The following is a 24,204-nucleotide window of genomic DNA, read 5'->3' as shown; positions in this document are numbered from 1 at the left end:
AGTGGTTCTTCCTCCCGGCAGATGCTGGGGCTGAAGAGGCCCCTGCAGCTGCCAGAGCCCCGTTAAACACCACCGACGTCTCCTCCTGTGTGAGGGAGGCTCGGTAGGTACCTGTGCAAAAGGGAAGTAACGTCACTGAGAGAGAGGAGACTGGGACCCTGCTTTCTACTCACCTCCCCCAGTGTTTCTGGAAGGAGGGGTGGCCATTCCCTCTGAGCTGTTGCTGCCGAGACGGGACAGCACTGCAGTAGGTATCTGCTGCTGCCCTTGTAGTTAAAGTGCTGTTTACATAAGCTGCTCGGAGGCCAGATCTCTGTGTGAGGGCGGCAGGGGAGAGGGAGAGGGTTAGCAAAGCTCCGTGGGCTGCTGTGCAGACACGGCTGTGCCCTGCCAGGGACGCTGTGCCTGTCCAGGGTGCGCTGGAGCTGGAGCGTGTGGCGGGCACCTCGCCCAGCACAGTGGACGCGGTGTGATGCCCAGGGATGCCCTCCCCGCCCTGCCCCACCCCTCCCCAGAGAGCCCGGAGCATCTCCTGCAGTGCTCAGGGAAGGCCAGCGTCCGGTCGCTGCCTGACGGCTTCTCCGAGCCAGCCCTGACCTGCCCAGGTGAGCTCACCCGGAGCCACAAGCACACAGGGGGCCTCCCCGCCCCACAGGGTCCCCCTTGTTTGTGCTTCGTCCCCATTCGTATCAGGAAGGTCGTGAGGATTTTCATCATGTTCAGTGGGTTGTCGCCTGCCTGTTGCGCTATTTTTGTGCTCGAGTTGTCCAGACGTGGCTGGTGGCCCTTCCGCCTGGCTCTCCACCCTCTCGGCACGTCCGCTCTGTGCTTCAGCTGGCGGTTTTCAGGCACAGGACAGTCAGGCTGCTCTTGGATTTTCTCAGCCCAGCCCTGGGATCCGCCCGCACAGGCGTGTTTAGACTCCAAGTGTGGGCACTTCTGGTTTTTAATGACCCTCCAGTGTGTAGATGAAAGTGATGAAAGTGTGTTTGTGCTTTTAAAATAATGTCGATTAGTGAATAGCAGAGAAGGTGTTCACTGTGACCAAGTGTGCCCTCTGCCTTTGGATACTTGCGAATTTTTATTCCCACATTGTACAGAAAGCATCCAGGTGGAGATCCAGCCTGTGTCCCTGGGCTGAAGGGTCCAGGGGCTTCGGGGTGTTTGGGGAGGAAGGGTGTGGAGTGGAGGTGGAGGACTGGCCAGCCAGAGCCTTAGGGTCATCCGACAGAGCTATCTCGGATTCCGTGATTACAGTCAAACATCCAGGCTGTCTGCAAGACAGACGGGTGATCGTTATTTCCCTGCGGGTGTGGCTGGGCGGCCCCGTCAGGGCTGAGCCCCAGGTCGTTCTGGTCTTTTGAGGTGTGACTGTCTCCTTCACCTTGACTTGCCTAGACTAAGCTGAGTGAGCTGTGCCCTTTTGCTCCCGCGCTGAGCCTGCCGCTTTAGAGATTAAGACGCACATATGCCCATCCCTGGGCCTCGCTCACCAGGAATGAAGTCGAAGACCTGGGGTGCGCCCTGGGAAGTGTTGTTTTCAAAGTGGTCCAGGATGCTCAGCCTTCTGAAAGTGAAGAAACGTCCTGTGACTTTAGGCAAGGACGGGAATTGGTGGGGGGCTTTCTAGAACATTCATCCAGGGTGGGCTGATGGCATTGTCCATGTACTGGGCTCTGAGTTTGGCCCTGGGGTTCCAGACACAGAATGACGCTACCCGGTGGGCCTGGGGTCTGCAGTGGGGCCCTATTGAGGGGTAGCTCCCCTTCTTGTAGAGGAGGCCACTCTGCGCCCACAAGGAGCCTTCCTGTGGTCTGTAGAGACGTTTCTCCCTAAAGCCACTTTTACTTTTCTCTCCAGACCAATTTGAAAAAATGCATGGATCACATCCAGCATCGGTCAGTGGAGAAGATCGTCAAAATGCTGGACCGAGGCCTGGATCCGAATTTCCACGACCTGGAGACCGGAGGTACAGCTGGCTGGAGAGACTTGGGGAAGGCCCCCTGAAGCATGGGCTCAGGGAGAAGAGGCGATGCTGTCGTTCAGCATCAGCCTTCACAGGCAGCGTCAGCCTGCATTGGGTCTTAAACATGCTTTCTCCCCGTCCGAGTGCCTGTGTTGTACCCGGAGTTGCCAGCACTTGGCCAGCACCTGGCAGGTGGAAGGTGCTCAGTGCGGACCTGAGTTGAATGAGTGAATGAACGGATAACACAGAGCTGCTGTCTCCTGCCCTGGAAGACAGGCGTGCACTCACAGGTGTCTAGCTCCCCCCGCTGGAAACCAAGCCTCTGTGCGCGGGGCCTCGGATCACGTGTGGGATAGACCCGTGCAGGCCGCCGTCCTCCGGCCTGCTGACCTTGGGGCTGGGCGAGCCTTTCTATTTTTTACCAGTCCCAAATGGGCACTTTTATTTAATCTTCTCTTTTCTCTTTTGGTTTCTGGCTTTATGGCTAAGCAATTTTCAGTGTGTGGTATAACAGTTTGGTTTGTGGATGCAATGGGGAATGATCACCGTAGCGTCTAGTTAATATCCAGCCCCACCCACAGTTCGCTTGTTTTTTCTTACGATGAGAACTTTTAGGAGCTAGTCTCTCATTGGCGTTCAGTTGCTAAGTCACGTCCAGCTCTTTTGCGACCTCACGGACTGTAGCCCTCCAGGCTCCTCTGTCCATGGAATTCTTCAGGCAGAATACTGGAGTGGGTTGCCATTTCCTTCTCCAGGGGATCTTCCCAACCCAGGGATCGAGCCTGCTTCTGCTTTGTTGGCAGGCAGATTCTTTACCACTGAGCCACCAGGGGGAGCCCATCTGCTTTCTTAGCCACTTTTAAATATACACAGAGTATGTTTTTTTTCTGAGCCATACAATGCCGTGTGGCACGTGGGATCTTAGTCCCCCAGCCAGGGCTTCAGTCTGTGTCCTCTGCATGGGGAATGCAGAGTCCTGACCACTGGACTCTCAGGGGCCTGCTGACAACGCAGCATGGTTAACTCTTGTCCCCACGCTGCCCACAGCATCCGTGGCATGCACTTACCTTACAGCTGGAGGTCTGGGCCCTCTGCTGCCCTCCGCCTGTCCTGCCCGCCTCCGCGTCCTGCCCGCCCCCGCCGCCAGCCTGCTCTGTGTTTCTGTGAGCTCCGTTGTTTTGGGCTCCACGTGTCAGTGAGGTCGCTCAGTGTCTGTCTCTCTCCACCTGACCTCTTTCACCACAGTGTCACACCCTCACGGTCCATCTACATCCTTGCAAACAGTGGGACTTCCTCCTTTTTCGTGGCTGAATAATATTCCACCATGGGGCCAGGCAATTCTTTATGCTGGGGGCTGCCCTGTGCATCGTGGGATGTTTATGGCTTCCTTGGCTTTCACCCACGAATGCCAGGAAAGCCCTGACCAGCTGTGGCCACCAAAGATGTCTCCAGACGTTACGCAGTGTCCCCTGGGGGAGGCACTGTCACCCCAGGGAGAGCCCTGTGCCCATGGGACACGTGAACTCAACCAGCGGAAGTGAGGCTGTTGTGAAAGCCGAGAGCGGCTCAGGTGAGGCTCTCCATGGCAACTTAGGGCTCCCGCCCTCCCCCCGGCAGATGGGTGATGCTGAGCAGAGAGCGTTCATCTTGGACTCAGCGAGCAGGGCCTCCCTCCCCTCTCCTCCTGGGATGGGGCAGCCCGCCCACCCCATGTCAACATCGCATACACACGTGGCCCTCACAGTTCCTGAACCCACGGCAGGTGTGTTTGTCAGCTGAGAAAGGGAGCTTTCTCATCACTGTGGGGGCTCCTCTGACCCCTGATGCTGGGCAGGACCCACCCCTGTGCTCCTCCGGCCGTGGCGGTCCCCGTCCACGCACAGGTGGCCGTGCTGTGACCACTGTCAACTCCTGTCCCCTAAATCTAGCTGTGCAGTGTGAGTGCAGGGCTGCTGGCTCATCAGTGCCACACCGTCAGTGCCCGAGATGCCAGGGGACAGGACAGCGTGAGTGGGTACTTGGAGGGGTCAGGAGATCGCAGGCCTAGACAGGGGTGAGTGCAGAGGCCTGGCTGAAGGTGAGCAGGTTACCAGCCCAGCGGACGTGGTGAGACGGGGAATCCGGGGGTCTGTGTGCTGGGGCGGGGGGCAACACGAACAAGCTGGGCTCCCGGCCGTCCTGATGGATGATGTGGGCGTGAAGATGAGGGGGGCTTCTGTGGGTGGGGACCCCGGAGGAGGAAGCCGTGCCATGCCTGCAGGGGGCTGACCTTCCAAGGGCAGGGTTGGTGAGGTGAGGCCCCGGGACTGGGAGACGGGTGTGTCCCAGGCGGCAGGTGGGGAAGTGGTCTCTACGAAGAGTCTAGATGGGGAGCAGGGGGAGCCAGGGCTGGGCATTCCGTCCGCAGGGGCAGCAGGGGTGGGCACCAGGGGCTCTGACTCCCTGGGTCTGAGCACCAGGCTGAGGTTGGGGGGCAAGCAGCGAGCACATGCTGGTTCTGGCCCCGTGGTGAGCAGGCTGCTCCTCTGGGCCTGGCCATCTAGGCTGGCGCCCAGCTCGTGGCAGGGTGGTGGGGTTCGGCTCATCACGGTGACGTGGTTCCCGGCACTGAGGCTTGGACCACAGACGGGTCCGTGGGTTCTTGAGCGTGAACCTGAGCCTCCGGGGACAGTCGCAGACCTGAGCCAGGCCTGGGGTCTGTGGTCCCTGACCTGGCTTCTCTCCTTGGGTGGCCTTTGGCCCCTCTTGACCTGGCTGCATCCACGGCTGTTTCCTGATGGTTCTCTGGGCCGAGCACCGCCCCTCCCACTGGCTCCTTCCCACCGTGAACCAAGCCCTCCAGCGTCTCAGGATTCCAAGAGTTTGAAGTGACTGTTATTCCAGAGCTGACCCTAACGGAGCTTCTAACAACATGTCAGCGTAGACCCCAGATTGCTTCCAGACCGGGGTCAGTGGGCATGCTCTTGGCCTCCCGCTGGAGTTTAAAATGCTGCCCTTGGATTTCTCTGGTGGTGGTCCAACAGTTAAGAATCTGCCTGCTGATGCAGGGGACACAGGTTCGATCCCTGGTCTGGGAAGACCCCACATGCTGCGGAGCAGCTAAGCCCGTGTGCCACAGCTACTGAAGCTTTTATGCCCTAGAGCCTGTGCTCTGTGAAGAGAGAGGCCACTGCCTTGAGAAGCCCACACTCCAGAGCTGGAGAAAGCCCACGCCCAGCAACGGAGACCCAGCCAGAGATAAATAAAGGTTAAAAAAAGCAACCAAACCAAAAAAAAATGTTGTCCTTGTGATGATGGATGGAGTCATCGAGAGAGCAGATGGATTGGAGCCTCGGGGACCCAGGAAGGAGGAAAACAGAGGAGGATATTCCCTACTCTCCCCTGAAATTGAAAAAGGCTCGATCCGCCAGCAGCGACCATGGAGAAGTTGGCACTGGGTCAAATAAACGCTGGGGTTTCCTGAACCAGCCCCGTAATGACGGCCTCTGGACTCACTGAGCCGGAAGAGCCGACTCTGAGAAACCCGTTTTCCCCTCAAATCCATGTGAACTAGCGCCTGGCAGAGCACAGACTTAAGAGCAGGGGCTCCAGCAAAGGCTGAGAATCCCCCGCCTGCAGGTGGGGAGCAGGGGCAGGACCCCATCTCCAGGGCAGACGGTCCTGTTCCAGGACGTTCCAGGGTCTCACCCAGTAATTAACAGTAATCAGAGGATTTGGGGTGGGTGGTTTCTGGGGGGAGTCTGGGTAGATAAATTATAACTTTTTATTTATTTTCACTTTCAACGTTTAAAGCAGAATTATTGAACACGTGGAGGCTGCCAAAGGGTACCTTTCTACATCAGTTTTACTTCTGGTAGCTACTAGTCTCTGTACAGCAGAACTTCCCGTCCCCCTGAAAGTGAGAGTGTCAGTTGCTCAGTCGTGTCCCACTCTCAGTCCCCCATGGACTGTAGCCCGCCAGGCTCCTCTGTCTGTGGGATTTGCCAGGCAAGAATACTGGAGTGGGTTGCCATTCCTTTCTCCAAGACATCTTCTCAACCCAGGGATCGAACCTGGGTCTCCTACATTGCAGGCAGATTCTTTACTATCCAAGTCACCTTAGACTTTATTTTTTAGAGTAGTTTTAGGTTTACAGAATACTGAATGGAAGGAACAGGGGTTCCGTATAACCGCCCACCTCCCAGGCCCCTGCACGGCTAGCGCCTGACATCAGCGTGGCCAGCAACACCCTGCTGAGCCAATGCTGATGCACTGGTGTTGACTCACATCCACTTTCACATCAGGCTTCCCTCGCTGTTGTACATTCCGTGGGTGTAGGCAAGCGTGTAAGGACACATACTCACCATCAAGCAGAGTGTAGCTTTACTGCCCGAAAAACCCTCTGTGCTCTGCCTGTCCCTCCTTCCCGCTAACCCCTGGCAACCACAGTTCTTCTTACTGAATCCATAGTTTGGCTTTTCCAGAATGTCATGTAGTTGGAGTCACAGAGTGTGTGGCCTTTTCAGATTGGCTTGTTTCACTTAGTCATAGGCATTCACATCTCACCCGTGTCTTTTCGTGGTTTGATAGCTCATTTTTTTATTATAGTCGATTTACAGTGTTGTGCCAAACTCTGCTCTCCGGCAAAGTGACTCAGTTTTGCACATATAGACATTTCTTTTTTTATTCTTTTCCATTATGGCTTATCCCAAGACACGGAACACAGCAACAGCTCCCTGTGCTGTGCAGCGGGGCCCTGCTCTCCCGTCCTGTGTGACGCTCTGCCTCTGCCAGTCCCAGGCTCCCAGCCCTCCCCTCCCTCGTCTGTGCCTTTTTAGGTCCAGAGAACATTCCACTGGCTGGTACTCCACAGCTTGTATCCGTCCACCTACGGAAGAGCACCTTGGTGGCTTCCAAGTGTTGGTGATGAAAGTTGCTGTGAACATCCATGCAGGCTCCGTGTGGAGAAATCTGACAGTGATCAAACACTCTGGGTTTTGTTTTTTTTTTTTAAGTCAGTGGTCTTAGGGCCATTTTTTAAAAATTACTTCTTTATTTAATTTTGGCTGTGCTGGGTGTTCGTTGCTGCGCGTGGACTTTCCCCGGTTGCCGTGAGTGGGGGCTGCTCTCCCGCTGGGGTGTGTGGGCTTCCCGTTACAGCGGCTTCTCTCGTTGTGGAGGACGGGCTCCAGAGCGTGGGCCCTAAGTAGAGTCTTTGAGCTCCCGGAGCAAGTCATCCACTGCAGGCCGGGGGAGGCAGAGCCGCCCCCCCCCCCCCCCGCTTTATTCCAGATGCTGGGCAGTCGTCCTCTGCAGCTCTGATGATCGCAGGGTGAGCCTGTGTCCTGGCGGCTCCTAGCTGAGATCTATGACTTCCTCAAAAGCCAGCCGCCAAGAGGCAGAGTCAGACTGAGAACCAGACTTCACTCCCAGAGCAGAGAGCTGGAAGCGGCTTCCTTCCCAAGCGCAGGAAGCGCAGAGAGGCTCACAACACGCGTGCTGCATCCCTGCACGCGGGGTGCGTGTCCTGGGGGCGCCCCCGGGCTGAGCGTGGGCCCCGCGCGGGGCAGAACGGCACTTCTGGACTAAGGGACGCACCAGAGATAATTAAATCCCGGAGGAGCAGCCTGTCAATTAAAACAAAGCAGCCTGGGTTATTCCGACCGTCTAGTCCCCGTTCGGATGGAAATTTGATTAGGTAACAGTGAGAGTAGCCTAAAGAAACAGACTCGTCCAGTGGGGTCTTGGCTCATCTCCTGCTTTGGTGGGAACCTCTGGGACGAGACGGATGGTGTTTCGAGCCCTGAAAAGGAAGTGAAACTAACAACTGGAGCAAAACTTAGGGCTTTTATTTTGTGCTGTCTTCCCAAACTTGAAAGTTAGCCCAGGCACAGCAAAGACAGGGCCGTAATAAAGCTAGAAACGTCTCTCAGCCCTGGAAGAATCTTGATGAGAAGTACAAATTGAATATGCATTGATTGGGCTGGTTTTGCAGAGCCCCCGCGGTGAGTCCCGGCCTCATTTCTGAGCTCCAGTGATGACATTCACTTCCATGCGGTGGTAACTCATCATCTGGGCCAAGACGTGCCTGGCGCTGCCACGCACCCCTGCCCAGCTCCCGCACGCCCCAATTAGAAGGTGCCTCGGGCAGTGCATCCTGATGTAACGACGGTGGCCCTTCGGTCTGTATGCTGCTGTCTCATCCTCGCCCCTGAATGAGTCCAGTGAAATTCCCCGGAAGTAACAGCACCTGGAGGACGCGGTCCTGGGGCCTCGTAAACGGCGGTCCGCAGAGGGTCCGAGATGCGCCAGGTACCGGTGCCGACGGAGGCCGCCTGAGGGCCACCGAATCGTGACCCTGAAGACATCAGTGCCTGTGGCTTCTCAGGTGCGGTTTCTGGTTCTGAGAGACCTGCGTTTAGGCGAGAGCTGCAGTGGCGCATGCGATCCTTGCCGGCTTTTTCTTGTTTGTAACCCGCGGGTTTCAGAAAGGCCCACGGGTGGTCTCACAAAGTGAGACCCGTACGTCGCTCATCTTTCCTTGGTAGTTACTGAATATCCTCTTTCCGTTTCCGGATCCCTCGTGACAGCCGGTCCTCCTGTCTCTGTAGGCCCCCTTGCTTATGATGCTTTGCAGGGCTTTCCTTGTTTTCGATGACCTTGGCCACCTGGAGGAGAACCGGTCAGATGTTTTGTGCATGTCCCTCTGTCGTGATTACACGGGGGCACATAGGTTTGGGAGGAAGGGTCGCAGAGGTGGACCCCTTTTCATCACATTGTATCGAGGCACGCTCATCACTGGGATGTGGACCTTGCTCCCCTGGCTGAGCTGTGCACTCAGGCTTCTCTGCTGTGGTTCCTCTTTTTCCTCCTTTATCCACTGTCTTCTGGAGAATTACTGAGCCCCGCCCACACTCACAGATGAGGAGTTCTGCTCCGCCTCCTCCTGGGCAGAGTGAACTCCATAAACTACTTGGAATTCTTCAGCAGATGAAATTTGTCTCCTCTCTCCCATTCATTTATTTTTACCAGTGTGGACGCATGGATATTTAATTTAAATTTGAGTTATAATATGATACCACTTGGGCTTCCCTGGTGGTGTGTGTGCTAAAGAACTGGCCTGCCAGTGCAGGAGACATAAGCGATGTGGGTTCTGTCCCTGGGTCGGGAAGGGCCCCTGGAGGAGGGCATGGTAACCCACTCCAGTGTTCGTGCCTGGACAACCCTATGGAATGAGGAGCCTGGCAGTCCATGGGGTTGCAAAGAGTCAGACACGCACGCGCGCACAATGCTACCTTATATATTTTGTTGTTCAGATGGCTCCAGCCTTGACCGCTGGGGGCTCTTGCATTTGGCTCCTATGTCCACGTGGATTCTTCTTCTCTTTCTCCTCCTCCCTCCTGCCCCCGCCCCCTCCTCTTCCTTCTCCTTCTTCCTCTTTTTCTCACACCACTTTCTTGCTTCTGGGCACCGGAAGGTGTTCCAAGCTCATCCTGAGTGTTTCCTGCTCTAGTCATGCAACCTGCTGTTCCTTCAGCAGTCCTCGGGGGGTGGTCTTAGAGACCAAGATCTGGGCGCTGGGTGTGCTCATCGCCTCTGGGGAGTTGTTGCTTGTGCGCTTTCTCAGAGGAAGGAGCAAGGAGATACGTGTGTGAGCACTTGTGTGTGAATAGACGCAGGCCAGTTTCCATGTGTACCCATCTGAATCTAGAGTAAACCAACCCTGATCCATACTGATGTCCCCAGTCCTCATCGGTCACCATGAGGGTCATTCCAGTCCGCACCCCTTGCTTTTCTGTAACAGCCCCTGCAGACGGTGAGAAACCCGGCTCTGTTCTCAGCCCTTTTCCAGAGTAGAGATGTAGTGGTTCCCGGGTTGTTGACCTGCACCCACAGTGGGAGACAGCTTCATCCACTAGAGAGCTGTGCTTGCATGGCTTCTTCTGCCTTTGCTTACTTCCGCAGTCACCTGAGGTCAGCAGTTTATTCCCCCTCCTCCTCCCGTGACGTTGTTTTTTACATTTTTAATACAATTAGACTCTTTTGTCACAGTCTGCATTCCATCCTGGGATCCCACATCTCCTAAATGAACTTTTAAGCTTTATTTTAAAAATTTGCATACCTTGAGCATCCCTCTTTGTAGAGTTTATGCTTTTGACAGATGTTTGAGTCTCGTATTCACCATTACAGAAACATACAGAATGGTTTTGCAACTTAAAAAAAAAAAAAATCCCCTGTGCTTTTTGTCAGTTCAGTCCTGCCTCTCTTTAGAACCCCTGGCAACCACTGATTGGTTTAACAGCCTCATAGTTTTGAGTTTTCCAGAATGTCTTGTAATTGGAATCATGCAGCACGTAGCTTTTTCAGACTGGCTCCTTTTGCTTAGCAACGCACGCATATAAGGTTGAGCTGTATCTTTTTAGGACTTGATACACTTTTCTTTTTAGTCACTAAATAATAATTCGCTGTACAGATTTTCCAGTTTTGTTTATCCTGTCCACCTCCTGAAGGACGTTTTGGTTGCTTCCAGTGTTTGGCAGTTACCGGGAGTTCAGAGCAGAGGGTCTCAGATTCAGCTGCAGGTTAAAAGCCACCTGGGGAGGTTGTACCACCCTAATCCTTGGGTCATGCACTAGTGTCTGAGGTGGGAACCCATGATGTCGCTGTGGATCTGAGTCTGGGAAGCTGTGTCCTCTAGCAGAGCGTGCCCTTGGCCCACCAGCGTCACTCCTGGAGCTGCGGTTTCTCAGCCCTTCAGTCCCCTCGCACCATTTCTGGGAGCGGAGCCAGTACCCTTTGCATTAACGAGCCTTCTGAGTGATGCGCATGCCTGCAAAGTCTGAGAACCGTTGCTCTAGGTGATGAGCAAGGGCTCTCTGCCACGTTTCCTCTCTCTGGTCCTGGGGAGTTTTGAGGAGTCGCTGAGGTCCCTGGATTCATCACAGAAATGTGGACACGTTCCCCTGTGATGTTGTGACTTTGGGGCCGTGTAGAATTTTGCTGATGTGGAGGAGAGATACAGGCAGAAGGGCAAGGCCAGGAGTATTGCCCCCAACTCTCTGCTTTTTTGATTGTATGAGTTTCTCAGGTCTCCCCTTCCAAGGAGACACCTGCATTGTGGGGCCTTCTAGAACATTCTAGGCTACTTCTCCCCGGGTTTGGCAGCCACAGTCTCAGATGGGAAGGTGTCCTGGGTTATTGTCCGCAGTTGTGCATTTGGGTGGCAAAATTTCAGCGTGTCTTAGAAGGGATGTGTTGTGTTTTAGAGATGCGAGCTTTAACCAAATGCATTGTTTTAGGAAAGTGAGGTGGTATGAGCGTGAGCGAAGGCAGAAGCCCTGAGTCCACTGGAATACTGTCTCTCTTGCGAGTGTTTCGGGGACTCAATTTCCAGGTTAAACTGGCACCGTGGTTCTTACCTGTCCTGTCATTGTGGATCCTTTGCTCACTCAGGTGGAGCATGTTCAAAGCCATGGCTTCCTGTGACCCTTCGCGTGGGCGGAGCTTTGCAAAACACGTGGGGAACCCACGGCCTGTAGGGGTCAAGGTTTCTATCAAAGTCATCGCTGAGCCCAGGCTGGAACTCAGTGGTTCCACCCCAAGGTCGGGCTTTGCTGGCCTTTGTTGCTCTGCATGAGGCAAATAGGCCATGGAATGAGGTGGGCGTGATTTCCCAATTAGGAGTAACTCAGTAATGGGGTTTTATATTCAGTGATGGGTTAATTATTTACAAAGGTAGATTGAGTGCATGGTTTATGTTCCCTCAGTCTACCCTGAGACCAAATACTAGTCCTCTGTTGTTCTGTTCAGCTCATTCTTAGCTGTGCACGTGCGTGGCGTCTCTGTCTGTATACATCGGCCGGCGCTTTGCTTTACCCGTCCCTGCCTCCCACTCTCAGACGTACCCACCTACCCGTCCATCCACCTCCCTGCCTGTCTGTGTAGCCATCTGTCCTGTGGGAGTTCGAGGAGACACACCTGGTCCTCCCCGCTGGGGAATCTGCTGTCCCCCCCAGGGCGGATCACTAACTAGGTCTGGGAATGTTTGTTTCACTTGGTCTGTGTCCTGGGACACCATGACTGTCTCTTGCTGAGAAAAGAAACAAAGTCTCCTGGGCTTTGTGCCTGTCCAGGGGGCGGGGGGACGTGGAATAAGCATTGGCTTCATGGGTCATTTTAGAAATTACTTTTATGATTATATAACAATAAAGGCATTGCATAGGTTTTAAAAAATACTGGAAAAAAAAAAAAAACACTGTTGTTCAGTTGCTCAGTCGTGTCCATCTCTTTGCCAGGCTTCCCTGTCCTTCAGCATGCCAGGCTTGCAGCATGCCAGGCTTCCCTGTCCTTCACCATCTCCTGGAGTTTACTCAAAGTCATGTCCATTGAGTCGGTGATGCCATCCAACCATCGCATCCTCTGTTGCCCCCTTCTCCTCCTGCCTTCAATCTTTCCCAGCATCAGGGTCTTTTCCACTGAGCTGGCTCTTCCCATCAGGTGGCCAAAGTATTGGAGCTTCAGCTTTAACATCAGTCCCTCCAATGAATATTCAGGGTTGATTTCCTTTAGCATTGACTGATTTGATCTCCTTGCAGTCCAGGGGACTCACAAGAGTCTTCTCCAACACCACAGTTTGAAAGCATCAGTTCTTTGGTGCTCAGCCTTCATTATGGTCCAGCTCTCACATCCATACCTGACTACTGGAAAAACCATAGCTTTGACGAGATGGACCTTTGTTGGCAAAGTGATGTCTCTGCTTTTAATATGCTGTCTATGTTTGTCAAACAATAATAAAATAAAACCCATTTCTAGCCAAATCCCCTGGAGAAACTCTGACTGTGGGCCAAGCACTGCCCTAACATCAGATGTGGCCTCTGATCCTCCCAGAGCCCCACGAGGTACTGGTCCTACTTTGATTCCCGTCATATCGGTGTAGGAGGGCTTCCCAGGTGGCTCACTGGTGAAGAATCTGCCTGCCAACCAGGAGATGCAGTTTCGAGGATCCCTGGGTTAGGAAGATCCCCTGGAGGAGGAAATGGCAACCCATTCCAGCATTCTGGCCTGGGAAATCCCATTGACAAAGGACCCTGGTGGGCTACAGTCCTTGGGATGGCCAAGATTCAGACATGACTTGGTGACCAAACAGCAGTAACACAGGTGTGGAAACTGAGGCCCGGAAGGTTTGGGACACACGCTGGAGGCTGCCCAGGCTTTTGGGGAGCAGAGCTGGGCAGCGCTGCCCCTGTGGGAGGTTCTCTCCAGGCTCCCATCCTTCTGAGGTCCTGGCTGTACCCCCTGAACCGGGGGTGGTGCACACTTCCAGCTGCAGGGGTTGGCAGCTGTCCTGTGCCTGCACAGCGTCCTGCCGCCTGCCTTCCACCCGCCGGGCCTCACCCCACTTCCAGACGGACCAGAAGGCCTGTAGTTGGTGTCCTCCTCCTGGGCTTGTGGGCGCCTCCCATGCTTACGGCCGAGAACCTGCCTTTCAAAGCGCGTCCCGGTCATTCCTGGAGCCAGAATCCCGTCAGGCAGTTTGTGGGTTTAGAGGGGATGCTGTCTTCAAAGTCACCTCCAAAGATGAGAGAGACTGGTCCCCTGGGAGGTTGTATTCATGGAGGTTCCGGTGCATTTTTTAAAACTTAGAAAATTTCAAAACGCCAAAGCAGAAATATTTTAAACTAGGATGCCAGTTGATTGCCCTTCCCAAGTGTGCTGGAGGCGGGATCACAATACCCGGTTATAGTGCAGTCATGTAAGGGCCGCATGCACGTTACTCCATTAGTAGCGCAGTCCTGTAAGGGCTACACGAGTGGGCTGGTTGACGAGCACCTACTTGCTGCTCCCATCCACCCTCGTGGGGTCTCACTGGACGCCCCCTTCCGGAACGGGAGTCTAAGCTGGGGGCTCTCCTGACCTCGCCAGGGCGGGTCCTGGCTGGGTCTGAGCATGCCGAGTCTACGGTGTCAGTTGGTGAGGAAGGGCCTCTGAAATTCTTAGGACACGGCCACGTGTCACTCAGTGTCCCTGAAAGGCATCCAAGGGCTGAGGTCCCGTCTCGTGCAGGAGGCACGCAGCCCCTGACGGGGTGTCTGCTCCCCTCCACCTGCCTGCGTGCCCAGCGCTGGCCCCCGGGGGCGGCCGGGCCAGAGGGCTCTGTAATGTGGAACGTCACCATTTACCAGCACCTCCCTCTTAGACAGTGTTCTCCGTGTAAAGCGACATTGAGGTTGTCAGCTGTGAAAACAGTGTCGCAAAAACAAAAACTTTCTCCTTTGGACCGCCTGGCTTTGGCGTCGGCCAAGCGCAGACCGTCAGCAAGAAAGGAAAATCCGAGCCGATTGGAAGGTTGACCTTGCCCTGGGCTCCGTCAGCACAGATGTGCACTCACATCACACACGAGGAGCTGCTGTAAGAGGCTTGACTTTGGAGCGTGGCTGCCAGCGGCTCCTGACGACCCCATCCTTACGCCCTTCCCGGGTCACCCACACCCTCCTGCAGCGTCCTTTCTCTGCCAGGAAGGCAGACCCTCGGGCATGGCTGGGGTGAGGCCGTGAGGGCCTGGGCCTTCCTCTCCCGTCTCGGGTGGCTGGGGGTCTCTCTCTGAGTCTCTCTCTGCCTGTCGGCCCTGTATCCACACCGCTGCCCCTGATCCCAGCCAGTGTGCATCCCCAACACCCTTTCCAAGTCCTGACTTTCTTGCCTTGCTGATGTTTTTTGTGTAGGGCATGTTCCCACTGTCTCCACGGTCCTTTAGTTGTCCTAGAAAACTCCTTCGTTTAAATATCTCTGCTTGTGAGGGTGCCTCTGGTAGATTTACAGCAAGGATGCATCTGTGGCATTTGTGAGCGTCATACCATTTCCCTCGGAAGACAACACATAAGTTGTGTGTTCACGCACTCTGGGGTGTGTCTACCTGCTGCAGACAAGTTACAAGGAGGAGGTTAAACCCATGGGTCTCACCACGAAAAATCAAGGCACAGAGGGATTCCAGCAGTGCATTTTAAAAGCCCCCCAAACAAAGCCCATTTGTGGATAGATCAGTGTCGGAATTACAAATAGAAGGTAGTCATCAATCTGAATTTGTGATGAAGTTGCATTTTCTCAGGGTGCTGTGACGGTGACAGGCGGTCCGAAGGGAATTCTGCTTCTGGGTGATAACCCACTTCTCTTACTCTCCAAACTTGCTCGAGGCTAGAACGACTCATTATTAGCTATCGGTGTTTCAGGGGAACCTGCGTGTTGTCATATTACTCTTTGCCCTTTACTGTAAGTTAAGAGCCTCTCTAATTAGCCACATCAGAGTCATGCAGTCCGCTCGACAGGGGTGATGGCAGGAACTCGAGGGACGCTGAGCAGAGCCGTCTGATGACAGAGACTCGTCCTCAGCCACAGCCCCTGCAGACTGGCCCACCTGCCCAGTGTGGGGCCCCTTCCTGACCCTTGTCCCCACGCAGGCGGACTTCAGCCTTCTGTCCCCGGGCTTTGTAGATTGGTCCTTGTTTGCGTTGGTCCCCTCCCATCACGATGACGGTCGGGGTCTCTGTGCTGGCTCAGTGGAGACCCCTGGGGGGCACGAGCTTGTGTCTTAACCCACGTTTGTTTCCCTTCAGCTCAACCCCTGGCATCTCCCAAGGTACCTGTAGAAGTTGTGAAACTGACATGAGAAGGGCGGGCGTCTGCCTTTCCAGTCTTTTAATTTTGTTTTTACTGATTTATTTTTTACTTTCTGGCGGCACCCTGCCTCATGTGGGATCTTAGTTCCCCGACCAATGATTGCACCCGTGACTCCAGCAGTGGAAGTGTGGAGTCTTAGCCACTGGACTGCAGGGAAGTCCCTTCCTTTGCATCTTCACCTGCAGCCCTACCTGACCTATGGTTCCTCCTGTAGGGAGGCGTCGGCTGGGGCTGTGGGATTCTCTGTGCCGAGGGCAGAGGCGGCAGAGGCCGCTTCTCAGGCTCAGGGCCCACGAAGCCACGATGTTGAATGTTGCCTCTCCTCCCGTTTTGGTTTGCACGTGACCCCGAGAGTCCCCGCCATCATCTCTAGGGTTGCCAGAGCCAGGCTGGAACTGTGTAGATGGTTGGGGTCGGCAGGTGGGTGGGGGCCATGTTACTCTGGGGGAATCAGTTTGTCGAGCTCTTTGGGATGTTTGAACTTGGCCATGGGGATGATCTGACCTGGCTGGTTCTAATGCATGTGTGTTCGGGCCCCTAGAGACTCCCCTGACCTTGGCCGCTCAGCTGGACGACCCCGAGGAGATTATCAAGGCCCTCCGGAACGGCGGAGCCCACCTAGACTTCCGTGCCAAGGATGGGATGACAGCCTTGCACAAAGCCGCCCGCACCAGGAACCTGCTGGCCCTGAAGGTAACTCAGGGCCCATCTCACACGGGGCTGCCCCTCGCCTGACCCCCTGTGTCTGCCCTGAACCCCTTCCTGTCCCACAGTAGCCACCCCAGGGTAACTCCAAAGTTGTGTTCCCACTGGAGCTTGGAAGTGCAAGCTGATCACAAGAAGTGATCTTTCCCTTGTTTCAGCCGAAGGGCTTATATTTTCAGCTCAAACCCACCTCCCTCCATAGAAAGGGGGAGCCGATGCTGGGGGGGGCGCAGGGGGTGGGCCTCAGCCCCATCTCACTCCCCACACAGTTATTCAGGCACGCTCTACCAGCCCAGGCTCTGTGCCATGCCGTGGAGCGCAGGACAGCGGGGCTCAGGCCCCCAGCCCTCTCTCTGTCAGGACGAGGAGGGGAGGGGACCCACTGCTGGGGGCGGAAGACCCACAGATGGTGCTCTTCTATAAAGCAGATTCCTTAACTTCATAGCGGCTGCCCTTGTTCAGCTGGCTTCCTTGGAAATCAAGTGTTTATGACGACTCTGGCTCGTTTCGCCCCCTGCAGGACGCACACAGAGATGGTTTACACTGTACCTTTAGGTTCAATGGTACAACTCTTTCCTGCAAATGTCATCTCCCCCCTTACTCTCCACTGGTCCACAGGGGTCAGCCGGGCAGGAGGTAGTGCCCGAGGGTCACCTGTGCAGAGCGCCTCCATCCCCCGGGTGTGTAAGCCTGTGCGTGTGCCTGGCACCAGATGCTATTTCAGTTCCACAAGGCCAGGAAAAGTACAGGAACCTGGGGCTAATGGTCACCTTGGCCTGGGAGTGGGGAGCATGACCCTCCTCTTCCTTCTTGATTGATTCCCTCCTGTAGAAGGGGCCATGAGACCAGTGACCTCACGTTTGGTGTGTTTTGTTTTTTTTCAGACCCTCTTGGAGCTTGGCGCATCCCCGGATTATAAGGACAGCTACGGCCTGACCCCACTGTATCATACGGCGGTGGTCGGGGGTGACCCCTGCTGCTGTGAGCTGCTGCTCCACGAGCATGCGGCCGTGAGCTGCAAAGACGAGAACGGCTGGCACGAAATCCACCAGGTGTGCGGGGCTGCCCTCATCTGCCAGCCGGTGGGCGGGGCTGGGGTGCTGGGCGAGCGCCCCTCCATAGGAGCCATGGGAGCTCCGGGTGCCCCCCAGCCTGGGCTCCCTACAGAGCCTGGGACCAGGGCCTTTCTGAGTGTGGGTGACCCGGCAAAGGGCCCGATGTCCTTGCACGAGGCACACGTTTCCGAGATCCCCCTGCAGTAGCGGGGCTGGGGGAGTGTCGGCTGCGGTCGTGGCAGAAACAGAATCCACGTTGTGGCTCCGATGAGTCGTCTATAGTGGACAGAGGGCACGGAGAGGAGACTGTGTTCGCCCGCGGGGGAGGGCGCCGAGACCTGGGCAGAGTCACGGAGGATACGTAGAAGAGGTACCTGCTGCTCCGTCCTCCCATCCCCCCATTGGCTGAGTCCCTCCAGAACCAGCCAATCAGAGCCCAGTGGCGCAGGGGTGGAAGTGAGGGCTTCCCTGCGGATGGAGGGGGTTTGGGAGAGAGGGATAGGGATATCCAGCCAGGAGGTCAGGGAAGAGGCTCTGATGTTCTCACACTCGGCCTTTACATTGCAGTGACTTTCACTGCTTCTCAGGCTACCTGCCTTTCCCTTCGACACCCTCGCCTTACACACCTGCTCATCTCAGCAGGTTGACGCACCCACCCACTGCGGGCGGAGGGGTGCGGAGGTGCCGAGGTGGGCCCACCCCAGCCTGGCGTGCCTAGCGTTCAGTTCTGGCGTGTCCGTGCAGTCTGGAGGAGCACCCAGTTCCCCTCTGTGGTGTGAGTCGGGGGTGGCGGGCCTCTGCAACCCTGCTCACCAGGCCTCCATTTGCTCATCTGTGAAGTGGGCTCAGTAGGGCCTCCCACACCCTCAGGCAGTAGAAAGGATGGAATGCGGGCAAGACCCAATGTTTTCCAGAAAGGTCCCGCCTTCCTTCTTTGCCCTCTTGGCCGAAGCAGTTGCTTCTGCCGGGAATGTCATGACCTGGGCCCCGCAGCTCCCCCAGCAAGGCTGCAAACAACCCTGAAACCGCGTTGCTGTGTTTGCAGAGTCCGTAGGAGCCGAGGGCCACGATTGTCTGCAGTAACGCTGGGCTGTGGATGGCATTTTTCTGGGCGGGGGCAGGAGGGAGCTGAGCTGCTCAGGGGACATGAGGGATGGGGGAGGGAGGACCCAGCATGGACCCGCCAGTGACCGACTCCGGGTCTCCAGGGCTTCACCGTGGAAGGTTCCGGGAGGAGTCACCCCTCCCCTGGCAGTGTTGTCACTGGGCACCTGGCCTTCGGGCTGGAGGTTATAGTCCTGGCACTAGAGCTCCCAGTGGGCGCGGCAGGCCCGGGCAGGTGGGGTGGGCTGCCCTCAGGCACCCGTGTGCTGGAGGCTTCCCGGGCCTGGAGGAGGTGAAGTACGGATGTGGGCCTCTCGCCGAGGGCCTCAGGGACGCTGGGGTCACATCCCCTGGGAGGTGGCGGCGGGTAGCAGGGAGGGAGGGAAGACCGCATCCGAGATCCCCCTCAGCAGACACCGCCTTCTGAGCTGCTGTCTCTTTTGGGTTTGGATTCGTCCTGTGAAAACACCGCGTTCTCAGGGGAGCCGTGGGTCCTGTCCTGTGACCCGCTCGCCCCTGGAGGAGGCACGGGTGTCTCTTGATGGCCGGAGGGTCAGTTATGGGGGAGAGAGGGGCCTGGGAGGCCGGGGGGCGATGGGCGGAGCTGAGGGGCGGGCGGAGGCTCCGGTGGCCTTGGCTGGGGGCTTTGCCGATTGCGGGACGTCTGGCCCCCTAGGAGAGGATTGTGCTCCGGGGGTCTGCCTCCTTTAACTCAGTGAAGCAGACAGATGCTGGAGACCCCGACGCGCTCGGGACCTAGACGCTGACTGTCACGGAATCGGAGTTTTCCGTAACCACTCCCGGGCCGTGGCGTTTGGGTGCCAGGCAGCCACCGTGAGCCCCTGAGCCCAGGGCCCTGGCTTTCCAGCCACACCGCAGACCACCCCCCACCCCGGCATGGGTGTCACCTCCTGTGTCGTACCTGCCAGGCCTGCTCAGTGTCCTGGACACTGAGCCCAGTGGTGAATAGTAATGCCCCATCCTGTGGGTCTTACGGCCATGTGGCGGGGCCGGTGAGACAGATAGACGTGAACAAAGATCACAGATCCACACATGCTCACTCGCACACACAAGTCTGCCCGGCCGTGCTTCACATCTACCTGGGAGAGTTCCTGCCGTGACCAGGCTGGGGCAGGCCAGCAGTCCCCCAGACGCGGGCGGCGCTCTGTCTGTCTGCTCATCTTGGCTCGTAGCTGCCCTCGGCCCTCGGCCCTCACCTTCATGTGTGCGTGCGTGCTCAGTCATGTCCGACTCTTTGTGACCCCCGTGGACTGTAGCCCGCCAGGTTCCTCTTTCCGTCACATTTTCCAGGCAGGAACACTGGAAAGGGTTGCCGTGTCCTTCTGTAGGGGATCTTCCTGACCCAGGACTTGAACCTGCATCTCCTGCATCTTCTGGATTGGCAGGCGGATTCTTTACTGCTGCTTCACTGGGGAAGCCCCCTCAGCTTCCTGCTGACCATTAAAAGACCAAGCCTGTCATCATCACACGTGGACTTTGCTGAAGATGTGAAAGGGGACAGTTTCAGGCTCTGCCAGCAGCTCCCAGTGGGGTCCCAGCCCTGTTGGCAGGGCAGCCCTGGGGGCCATTCCACCCCTGGGTGACCTGCGAGGAAGGAGGAGGTGCAGGGCCGGGTGGTGGGGCACCGTCACCAAGGACAGAGTGCCCCATCCTCCTTGCGACCCTTAGGGCCTCAGAACAGCCGCTGGCCCAGGACACCGGGCTGAGCTGTGAGTCCGAGGATACAGGGTCAAGTGGGGTGCCCCCCGGGTTCAGCAGCCCCTCAGGCCCAGCCCCCAGCCCGGCCCCCTGGCCCATCCAAAGGAGGAACTGGGCAAAGTCAGCCCCACGCATGATGCTTCTTTCAGTGACGCATCCGAGAGCAGCCCACCCATCACAGGAGCATCCGCAGAACAGTTTTCCTTTGTCGCCTGAGCTGCCCCAGATGTGACAGGGGCCAAATGCACATACGACCTGGGAACCAGAACATCCTACCAGAAAACACCTGCGTGCTTTTTCTCCCAGGATTTACTCACCCTTTACACATCATTATTTCAGTTGTTTAGCAGAGTTTTCTTTTTGAACTCCAAAAATGTGCATTCAGAATATAACATCCTTAAGTGTGGGATTAGCGAGGGATGCAGGGGGAGCGCGTTTGCCCTGAGTGGTCACGACACTGGGGCGGAGTCTGTGTCCCCGGGGTGGCAGGGCCAGTGCCCTGGGTGGTGGGACAGACCTCAGGCCTTCACTGGCACAGACGGAGTTTTATCGGCGTGTTTTGGAAGACTCCCCAGGGACCCTCTATGTCCATGTGTTGGGTGGGCATCTGCTTCTTAAGCTGCGTTTCTCCCCTGCTCCCATTAAAGTGTAACTTTTTCCTGTTCAGGTCTGGTGAGGCCAGCCCATCGGGACATGGCTGCCCGTGAAAGATGGTTATCACTCACAGACCTTAGAGGAGGGACACACCCTGCCAGGCACCACCATGCAGGGAGGGCAGGGGGGGCCTGTGAACAGAGCCTTTACTGTGGCTTTCAAGGGAAGGAACGGGTGAGGCCGGACGAGCAGGCTGAGGGACCCCAGTGGCCCTGGGGCGCAGGAGCTGCCCCAGCTGTCTGGGACCCTCCCTGGGTGGTTAGGGCAGGGTGAGGGGCCCCTAGTGTGAGCGCCCCATGGAGGAGGGCCGGTGAGGACTCTGCACGGCGGCTGTGCATTTGTGCTCCTGGCTGCATCCTTGTCCATTTCTAGGAATCAGCTCTCCCTGGCAGGGCAGCCCCTCCAGTGCCCGCAAGACCCCTGATGCCAGAGCATCAGACACCTGGAACTGCAGAGGGCACTCAGCTGGGATCCGGCCACAGGCTGGCTCCGCCTCCTGCCTCCCTCTCCCTTCCCACCCCATCCCTGGCTGGGGCGGCCTCACCCTGAGCCTGATGCCTTTTGTGGCAAGCTCGCTTGTCTCCTGGGAGGGCTGCCCCCGCTGGAGGGAGGGTGACTGTGTAGGTTGGGGGCGTGGAGGTTCACTTCTGTGGTGCTGCCTCGCATACTTGTGGCCCCTGAGAGCCCCTACGTGGATTCCGAGCATCTGGCACCAGAGGCCACCCAGCCTCGGGGGTTTGCAGCCCTGCCCCCAGCAGTGCGTTTGGAAGGCGGAGGCATCAACCCCGGCCGTCACATCCTGCTCCCGCGTCATCCGGCAGGGTCCCTACACCATCTTCCGGTGGCGGCTTTCTTTTCCACGCGAGTCCTGCGGAAGCACCTGCTTTATTGGAGCCGCTGGCCTTCCGCGGAGCCGTGACCTTCAGCAGGGGTTGCGCAGGGTGCTTGAGCAAGGAACTCAGCGCAGTGCGGCCCTCCCTCCCCGATTATCATCCTCGGTCAGGGAGGGCCCGTTCACCCAGCAAACGCTGTCCTCCCCATCTTTTCACACCCCTCCCGCAACCCTGGCAGACCCCTGCTGGGCTCCGAGTTAGCCAGGCCCAGAGAGGGTGGGTGACCTGCCCGAGGTTCCCAGCGCGCCCCGCACTGGAAGCCTGGTGCTGTGTCCGGCCTCCAGGGCTCCCGGAGTACGCCACCCCTCCAGCGACAGCGCCCTGGCGGTAGAAGGAAGTCGAGGGCAGGCGGGTTTGCATCACCCAGATTCTTGGAGAAGCACCGCGGGGTTCTGGGGTCTACAGTCCCCTCTGCGTGGCACCCGACAGCTCCTTTCCGCCTGCTCCCAGGTATTACCGGCGGCTCAGCTGTCTGTGTGACAGGAGGCTGACGTTTACCTGCAAAGTGAGGCCTTCACAGCCAGCCCCCAGGCCTCGCGACTGGGAACACACGCCCCCTGCAGGCTGATTTTGGAAGAGCACACGTTTTTGACATGTCTGCAAACCTTTAAACTTGGTTCACGTTAGTCTAATTTTTTTCATTACTGAAGAAGGACCTGCTCAACGTAGAATTCTTTGAAAATATGAAGAGTCATAAAGAAGTAAAAACCACCCCAGTACATTCTCACAGCCTAGGCAATTGGTAGGTTGGATTAGGGGGCTTCAGTGCAGTCTTGTGTTAGTTGCTCGGTTGTGTCCAATTCTTTGCAACCGTGTGGACTGTAGCCCACCAGGCTCCTCTGTCCATGGAATTCTCCAGGCAAGAATACTGGAGTGGGTTGCCATTGCCTCTCCAAGGGATCTTCCCGACCCAGGGGTCAAACCTGGGTCTCCTGTCTTGCAGGTGGATTCCTTACCATCTGAGCCACCAGGGAAGTCCAAACTTCAGTGCAGTTTTATTTGCTAAGTATTGATACTTTCACGTCCACCAGCGCAGCGCCAGGCATCTTGCTCTGACCTGAGTGACGGGGGGTTGGTTGGCTATCTCAGGACTCGAGAATGTGTTACTGGTGAGCTGAGGGCCCAGCGAGAGGGCAGCTGCTTGGTGAAGGAGTCTCGTGTTAACACACACCTTCATGAGCAGCTGTGCCCACAGGACTGGCCCACGTGGGGCATCTCACTCTCCTCCTCCCCTGATTCTGTCTGATTCTATTTGGGAGATGTGAGATTTCTTCCTTGAGCTGTCAGTACAGTTTATTCTGGGCTGGGATTGCAGACCGCCCTCAGCATGGCCTGGGCCACCTGAGCAAGTGGTTTAGCCTCTCTGAACTTCTTTACTAAATCTCTGAAGTTGGCTCAGTAACAATTCATGGAGCTCTTGAGACGGTAAAATGACACACTTCCCGTAGTGCCTGGCATCTAGTAAGTGCTCAGTAAGTGCTGGCCACGCCCCCATCATCACATCATTATCACCTGGCCACGCCCCATCACCATTATTATCATCTGAACACGCCCCCATCACCATCATTATCTGGCCACGCCCCCATCATATTATCACCTGGCCACGCCCCCACTTTCCCATCATCATCTGGCCACGCCCCCAAGCTCATCCTCACCGTGTCCTCTGGCCCTGTCTGGTTTTGTCTCTGAGGAATGATACTTGACAGAGCGCACCTAACCCATTTGCTCACAGGCCTTCACACAGATCTCATTTGATTTCCTGCAACAATTTTCTTAAGGATGTTTACCGTTCGGTCTTAATTTGTTATTGGTCGCTGTTTATTATTTATCATTTTCAAATGAGAAGCTTTTGCCCTAAGGGAATTACAATTTCGGGCCACTACGCCCTCCCGTCCCTCTTCTTCACTGGGCTGACACCTGCTCGCCCTCAGACCTGGGCTCCAAGTCCTTGGTGCTCCCCTGACCCCACAGTGATGGGACAGGCCCCCTGGATGCTCCCTGACGGCACTCACAGCAGGGTGTGTTCTGGGTCTGTCTGTGGTGTTGCATGCTGACTGTTCTGTCACATCTCCAGCTTGTCTGATAAAGCACGTGCTGTAGGAGAAATGCCTGAGTGTGGTGTGGACTTAGGTTGCTTGAGGCACAGAACCAAGCAGAAGCGTTTGCAGTGCAGTCAGCTCTGCATTGCTCTGGTTGCCCTGCACAACCCCGGGGGGCGCGTTCCTCTTGCTGTAAATTTAGGCTTGTAGCTGTACCACAGCAGGTGTCCAGCAGGTGGCAGTGCAGCGCCTGGAGGAAGGAGCAGTCTTTTTTTCCTCATTTACACGATTCATGGGTTTGGCTAGTGATGGGGGAAGGGGGGCGCTCAGCATAGGTGAGGGAATCCCAGATCCCAGATTCTGTGGGGAGTCTCCTCCAAATGCACCTGCCCCGGAGATTTGCAGGAAGTGGTTGT

At 56.4% G+C, this 24,204-nt stretch overlaps 1 protein-coding gene across 4 annotated transcripts in view; it reads left to right on the top strand.

Moving 5' to 3' along the window:
- Positions 1-24,204, top strand: part of SHANK2 (SH3 and multiple ankyrin repeat domains 2) — a 560,952-nt gene that overhangs the window by 114,188 nt on the left and 422,560 nt on the right. For all 4 annotated transcript variants that reach the window (XM_061407335.1, XM_061407333.1, XM_061407336.1 and 1 more), the window contains exons 6-8: positions 1,861-1,969; positions 16,161-16,312; positions 17,209-17,376. In XM_061407335.1, coding sequence (XP_061263319.1) covers positions 1,861-1,969; positions 16,161-16,312; positions 17,209-17,376 — 429 coding nt within the window. The remainder of the gene's footprint in view (positions 1-1,860; positions 1,970-16,160; positions 16,313-17,208; positions 17,377-24,204) is intronic.

This window comes from Bos javanicus, chromosome 29, assembly GCF_032452875.1.
Source record: "Bos javanicus breed banteng chromosome 29, ARS-OSU_banteng_1.0, whole genome shotgun sequence".
NCBI lineage: Eukaryota > Metazoa > Chordata > Mammalia > Artiodactyla > Bovidae > Bos > Bos javanicus.
Note: the sequence above shows the minus strand (reverse complement) of the source record. Positions and strands in the feature narration are given on the sequence as shown.